Here is a 6,265-nt window from a genome sequence, read left to right as displayed (position 1 = left end):
TCAGGCAATTCTCCTGCCTCAGCCTCCTGAGTAACTGGGATTACAGGCACGCGCCACCATGCCCAGCTAATTTTTTGTATTTTGAGTAGAGACGGGGTTTCACCAAGTTGAGCAGGATGGTCTCGATCTCTTGACCTCATGACCCACCCGCCTCGGCCTCCCAAAGTGCTGGGATCACAGGCTTGAGCCACCGCACCCGCCCTATGAGTGCACATTAAATTTACAAGCAGATGGTGGGCCTAGTGCAGTGGCTCATGCCTGTTATCTCAGCACTTCAAGAGGCTAAGGTGGGCGGATCACCTGAGATCAGGAGCTGGAGACCAGCCTGGCCAACATAGTGAAATCCCATCTCTACTAAAAATTCAAAAATTAGCAGGGTGTGGTGGTGGGGGCCTGGAGTCCCAGTTACTTGGGAGGCTGAGGCAGGAGAATGGCTTGAACCAGGGAGGCGGAAGTTGCAGTGAGCCAAGATGGCAGCACTGCACCCAGGCTGGGAGACAGAGCTAGATGCTGCCTCAAAAAAGATAAGAAAATATGAAAAAAAAAAAAGCAGGCGGCTGCACAGCAGAGACAATGTAGGACCATGTAAATTACAACTCTGTAAATTCCATAAAGAGAGGAAAAGCCACATGGGAAAGGAGTGAATGAGTGTATCTGGGGTGTGGCATGCGGCTGAACTCTGCCTCCCAGGAAGCAGCGTCCTCCTGTTTTGCAGTAGGTTGCCCTGGGCAGACCAAGGCCTGTGCACGTCCCTCCAGGCCTCCTTCCCACGCTTCCTTCGCAGGCCTGCTGCTTGCCCCTGGTTTCCGTTCACACCTCATCCCAGAGACAGAGGCTCCCAGGGCAGCCCCAGAACAAGACTGTGCGGGGCTCACAGGGGGCGCTGAGGAATGTCTACAGAGTAGATCCCAGCCTGGGATTTTACCGATGTGTGTTTAGAGACTCAGGGTCCTGTTGACATTCCACTAGCAACAGATTTAAGGCACACACGTTCTTTGAAGGACTTGGAGATTTAATTTCATAAAAATCACAATGTATTTTCACAACCGAGTGTCATTCATCATCTTTCTTCTACTATAAACTACTTTAAACATGTAATTCTTCCCAATTTCTTATTTTTGGCCAAATTATGTGTAGATAATAAAGGAACTGCAGAAGCCAAAACATACAGCCTATAAATAAAGTGCACGACTTTCTGTCATTGGAAATCAAAGGTATAGACAGGTTTTGTTCACTACATCTCTTACAATGTTAGCTATATAGATGAATATGGTAACAGTTAAAAAACAACTAATTCCATCTAAAGTAAAGAGAGTTCCTTGATTTGCTTCACTGGAAACAGAGTAAGGAAGAGACCCAAGTGTAAATCGTAGGAATACAGTGTTCTCACTTCTAGGTGCTCACAAGCGTGACGAGGATCTGGCACCGTGGTCCACATGACCTGGTTTCTGGGGTCCCAGGGGAGCCTGGGCAATGGCTAAACATGGACCCATCACTGACAGCAGCCTCAGCCTGCAGCAGCCAGTGTGCCCGCCACAGCACGGCTGCAGGGGCCACACGCAGGGCCGGTGGCATTGTCACCATGTGTCAGCTGGCTGCTGCAGCCCAGGCCTCGCCTGACCAAAGAGCGAACATGCTGCTCCCTGCTGCCCTCCCCCTGCAGGGGAGGCCTGCGGACGGCTGGTCCACTCCAGGTGACTAGGGGAGAGATACATTAAGAAGCCACCAGGAGGGATGGGAGAGGGCCACAGAGCTCCGCAGAAAACTCACTCTGAAACAAGGCAGACATGGGGGTGCGGAGAGGCTGAATGAAATCATGGTCACAGTTTTAAAGGAAGACTTTCCAGTATCAAAACCAGGTTTGAATGTCTCACCCACATTTCACAGACACCGCAAGTGCTGCTGGCCCAGGAGGAGCCTCATAGCCTGTATCTCAGTGGCCTTAATTCACATCTGTGACCCCCAGACCTGTGCTCCACAGGATCATGCCCACACACAGGTCCGGAATGATGACCCCATCTCCTCTGGGGCTGCGTCCAAAGAGATGCGGCTGGCGCCATCCCTGCCTCCCCAGGTCAGTAGGGACTCAGCACAAGTTGGCCTCACGGTGACCAGATGCAGCGCATGGTGCTCCCTACCGGGCGGTCTGCTCATTAGAAACTCTGAGTAGAGTGCCTGTGAGTGGTGAGGAAGACTCTCAGGGAGGTGCTGCCTTGAAAATGCCCTCCACTTTCCAACTGGACACTGGGCACTGCAGGGATGAGGGGCTCCTGGGCCGGACAATAACCAAGGAGGCTTGCCCTTGAGGAAGGAGGGCATCTTAAGGCTGAACTGGGGTCCAAAGAGGCAAAACTCACAGAGAATGGCAGAGAAGCTCCCCCAAGCACTGGCTCAGGTGGCCTCGAGGCCCAGATCAGCTCTTCACGTGGACAAAGGGGTCACCCTCACCCGGACAGTCAGCAACCCCTGCCCAGGATATGACCTCATCTGGGGCAGGAGCCCCAAACTGATCCCACAGCACAGGCTGATACACATCGGTGCCACCTATGGAGTCACACCATGGCTGGCACTGGCTCTGGGGAGCTCACCGCTTGGTGAATTCAGAGACTGGGGACTTCTCACACTTTTGCCCACATGCCCCCAGCTGCCTCTGCCTGACTTTCTGGGGGTGTGTGGGGACCTGAACCACCTCTTTGGCCCTGAGCACCCAAGTCCCACCAAGGTACAGAGGCTGAACATCCCCTCCTGTGCTATGGGCCCAGGCCCCGAGTGTCCTGGCCTCACTGGGTCTGGTAATCAGTGATGAAGGAGGCTTGAGGGCAGCTTTGCAGCCAGGCCACTGTGTCCTGGGAGTCCGCAGACACGAGAGAGTCACTCAGACATGAGGCAGGAGGACCCACACTGGTCTGGGCATCAGGCTGCTAGGCTGAGCAGTGAGCTCTGACAGCCAGAGTCACAGAGGAAGATGGCTGCCTTGGGGCTGCAACACCCATGTCCAGACAGCGGCAAGGAGAGGGTCCCACAGGCACAGGCAGGCCATTCGTTCCATTTGGGGGCTGTGTTCTGAGTGCAGGCCAGCTTGATTGGTAGCCTCACGGCTCACACGGCTGATAGGTCCACGCGGTGAGCAGAGTGGCTGCTCTTGTCCCAAGGGCTGAGCTTGGTGGAGGCAGTGCCTGGCCGGGTCCCATTCACCTGCAAAGCACAAAGGGGTGAGCAGTGGAGGACCTGCTGCCAGGGGGAGCCCCAAGCCCAGTGAGTGTGGGAGACGCTGGGCCCACAGCTGCCTGAGGCTTCTCCTTGCAGGGGGTGAAGTGCAGAAAGAGGGGAGCCCCCATGCTCCCGGGCGAGATGAGAATGCGCACGCTGTGGCATCTCTACCCACACAGCTCTCCATGCTGACTTCCCTGCCCGGGCACCGCGGGCGTGCTGTGCACTCGCTCCCTCATCTGCTCAGCCACCCGCCCGTCACCCACGCTTTCACCCCCATGCATCTGTCCAGGCTGCATTCATTCCATGGTGACTCATGGAATGAGTCTAGCTGTGGGCATAGAGCAGGGCACGAGCCAGCCCCTCCAAGGAGCAGGGCAGACATGGTCCCCAAGCAAATGGAAAACCACACAGCTGCTATTGGAGGTGAAGTGTGAGCACGGGCGGGAGCACCCTGACTGAGCGTCATGGGTGAGAAGGACTTCCTGAGGATGGGACAGCAGAGCAGAGCCCCAGCAGGTGGAAGGCAGCGGCGGAGGGACAACACTAATGGGGCCTGCCTGGGCTCTGGTGGGCGGAGAGGAGGACCACATCAGAGGCAGCTGATCTCTAAGTCCTTCCATCCCTCTAAGTGAACACAAGTCCGGCTCCTTCAGGGTCAAGAGGGAGGGCTAGGGTGATTTCATCAGGACACAGGGCACTGTGTGGGGTGACAGGAGCCCAGAGCACCTGCAGCCTGCGGGACTGTCAGGCATGAGAGACTGCCGGGCACACCCCGTCCTGCTGACGACCAAGCCTGGGGAAATGAGGCTGGGCTGGGCCCTGGGTCTAAGGAGGCCGAACTCACGATGTCCGAGTGGAAGGGCTTCGCCGTGGCGGTGCGGGCGCAGCTGCTCGTGAGGGACCAGACCTTGGTTTTGTGCTTGAACGCGGCTCTCACCTTGAAAGCAGGGAAAGGATCATGAGAAGCCATTTCAGAGGCTGCAACAGCCGCAACCCAAGGAGTCTGATGCAACCCGGAAGAGCACAATGCAGCCGGGAGGCGCACTAGGCAACCCCGAAGCCGCACTAGGCAGCCCGGAAGCACACGCGGGGCGGGGCGGGGCGGGTTGGGATTTGGAAACGTGAGAGTTGGAGCTGGTGGCTCCACAGCTGAGCTGTGCATCGCTGCTCCATGTGGCACACCCAGAGTGTCGCAGTCCAGGGGAGCTGGGGCTGGAGCAATGAACGTCCCGGGTGATAAACTAATGTGTGGTGAGTGGGCGGGCATGCTCCCACGGCCATACTGCCTTCCCGTCACACAGATCCGCCTCAGGCCCTGCAAGGGGTCACTGGGCTTTGCGATCATGCAGCACTTCCGCACGGCCCATCCTGCTCAGCAACGCTGTGCTCTGCCCTCCACAGCCCACCTGGCCTGTCCTTGCAAACAGACACTGCCACTCAGACTGGGCAGCGTGCCCCTCTGCCCGGGGCCCATTCCCCACCCCAAGGCAGCTCCCACAACCTCAGCCTGGCAGGGGCTCAAAGCCAACTTGGTAAAAGTTGTCCCATGGGACTAGGAGTCCTTGGGGCAGCCCCTACGTCCCGTCAGTCAAGTGCACGGGAGGTGCCAGGCCCAGAGCAGCCCTGAGAAGAAGGCCTGCACTGGCGGCCCCAGAGTCCAAGGAGGCCACATCACAAAAGCCCCCTTCCCAGCTCCTGTGGACAGAAGTCCTCCCTCTCATACCCAGGCCAGCTTCCCCAAGGCCCTTGGGGAGGAGGGTGGGGAGCACGCCCACATCTCACTCTCCCCAAGATGCAGATGCCACTTCTCCAGGGAGAGGGGATGCTTGTAAGTCGCTTAGCACCCAGGCAGGAGAGAAGAGCTGCTGAGCATCAGGTTCGGGCCATACAACTTGTCGTCAGGAATGCGGCTGGCTCAGGATTTGAGTCCCAGACACCAGCCTAACAGGGCAATGCTATTGCTACTCCTGTGACCTTTCAGAAAGGAAAAGCCAGTTGCCTACGGCCAGGGAGTGGAGTGGACGTACCTCTGAATTCAGGAGACAATGAAAGAGGAAGATGAACAGTCCCTGGGAAGGAAGGGAAGAAACATGCAGATCAGAGCCCTTCACGTGCAGTTATGAACACTTGTGTGGAGGTTCCTCCCACGCAGCCCGAGAGCAGCACTGGCACTGCCTGCTGTGATACCAGGTCACATGACCTGGGGCCCATGAGGACGGAGGGCCATCCTGGGCCCCACCGGGTAACCCAACCTAGATTCAGGCAGCTGTTGGAACCGAGTTCAGAGAGGGGGTGCTGCGTGGGCAAAGGTGCAGCAGCAGATGGGTTCCCAGGCAGGCTTGGCATGGGGAGGGGCAGGCACTCCCAGAAGAGGCGCCACAGGCCAGCAGACACAGATGCACAGATGCACAGCAGCCCGGGGAGGGCCAGAAGGGCCGTGGATGGTAACAGGGACCCACGCCTGTCCTTCCTTGGGGGCCTGAGAGCTCTGACCCTGGGCATCCCAAGTCTGGTTCCCAGGTGACCCTCCCTGGCCCTTCACACAGTGGACAGCACCTGGGAGGCCGCCCTTGCCACCTCTCTGCCTGGCTTCTTTTCTGGAGCTGCCGCAGGCTGACTGTCTTACTTCATTCCAATCCTGGACGTGCCAACTACAGATGCCAGCCAGAAGCACAGACAGTCCTGCCCTGAAAGGGTAAGGACCCTGCAGGCCCCTCTTGCTCAGAGCCCCAGGGCACACTCCACCCTGTCCTCAGGCCTCAGGGTCACCCCGAATTACAGGCTCATGGGGTGTGTTGGGAAGGGCAGGCCTCCCCCACCCCTGCAGGCCTAACTGTGCACACCCACTCCTTATGGCTGGCGGCCCCCCTCCCTGCCAGTCCCCACGGGCTCTCACCTGCAGGGAGTTGAGTGTGGCGAACATGTATTGGAAAACCACAGCACAGCCATTGACAGCAAGCACACCGAAGACCCACGAGGTGCCCAGGATGGGCAGCAGCACGGCCACCGCCTTGGCCGTCAACCTGAAGAGAAAGAGCGACAGTCACCCTGA

The 6,265-nt window shown here is 57.9% G+C and overlaps 1 protein-coding gene across 14 annotated transcripts in view; it reads right to left on the bottom strand.

Annotated features, from left to right (window-relative positions):
• Positions 1–994: 994 nt before the first annotated feature.
• ADGRD1 (adhesion G protein-coupled receptor D1) overlaps positions 995–6,265 on the bottom strand; it is a 180,809-nt gene continuing 175,538 nt past the window's right edge. For all 14 annotated transcript variants that reach the window (XR_013522223.1, XM_078337776.1, XM_054239147.2 and 11 more), the window contains 4 exons: positions 6,110–6,236; positions 5,241–5,282; positions 4,058–4,150; positions 995–3,195 (listed from right to left, as the gene is read on the bottom strand). Coding sequence is in view for 13 of the 14 variants with exons in the window: in XM_078337776.1 (XP_078193902.1) it covers positions 2,954–3,195; positions 4,058–4,150; positions 5,241–5,282; positions 6,110–6,236 (504 nt within the window). In the remaining variant the exon portion in view is untranslated. The remainder of the gene's footprint in view (positions 3,196–4,057; positions 4,151–5,240; positions 5,283–6,109; positions 6,237–6,265) is intronic.

Source organism: Callithrix jacchus, chromosome 9, assembly GCF_049354715.1.
Source record: "Callithrix jacchus isolate 240 chromosome 9, calJac240_pri, whole genome shotgun sequence".
Classification (NCBI taxonomy): Eukaryota; Metazoa; Chordata; class Mammalia; order Primates; family Cebidae; genus Callithrix; species Callithrix jacchus.
Note: the sequence above shows the minus strand (reverse complement) of the source record. Positions and strands in the feature narration are given on the sequence as shown.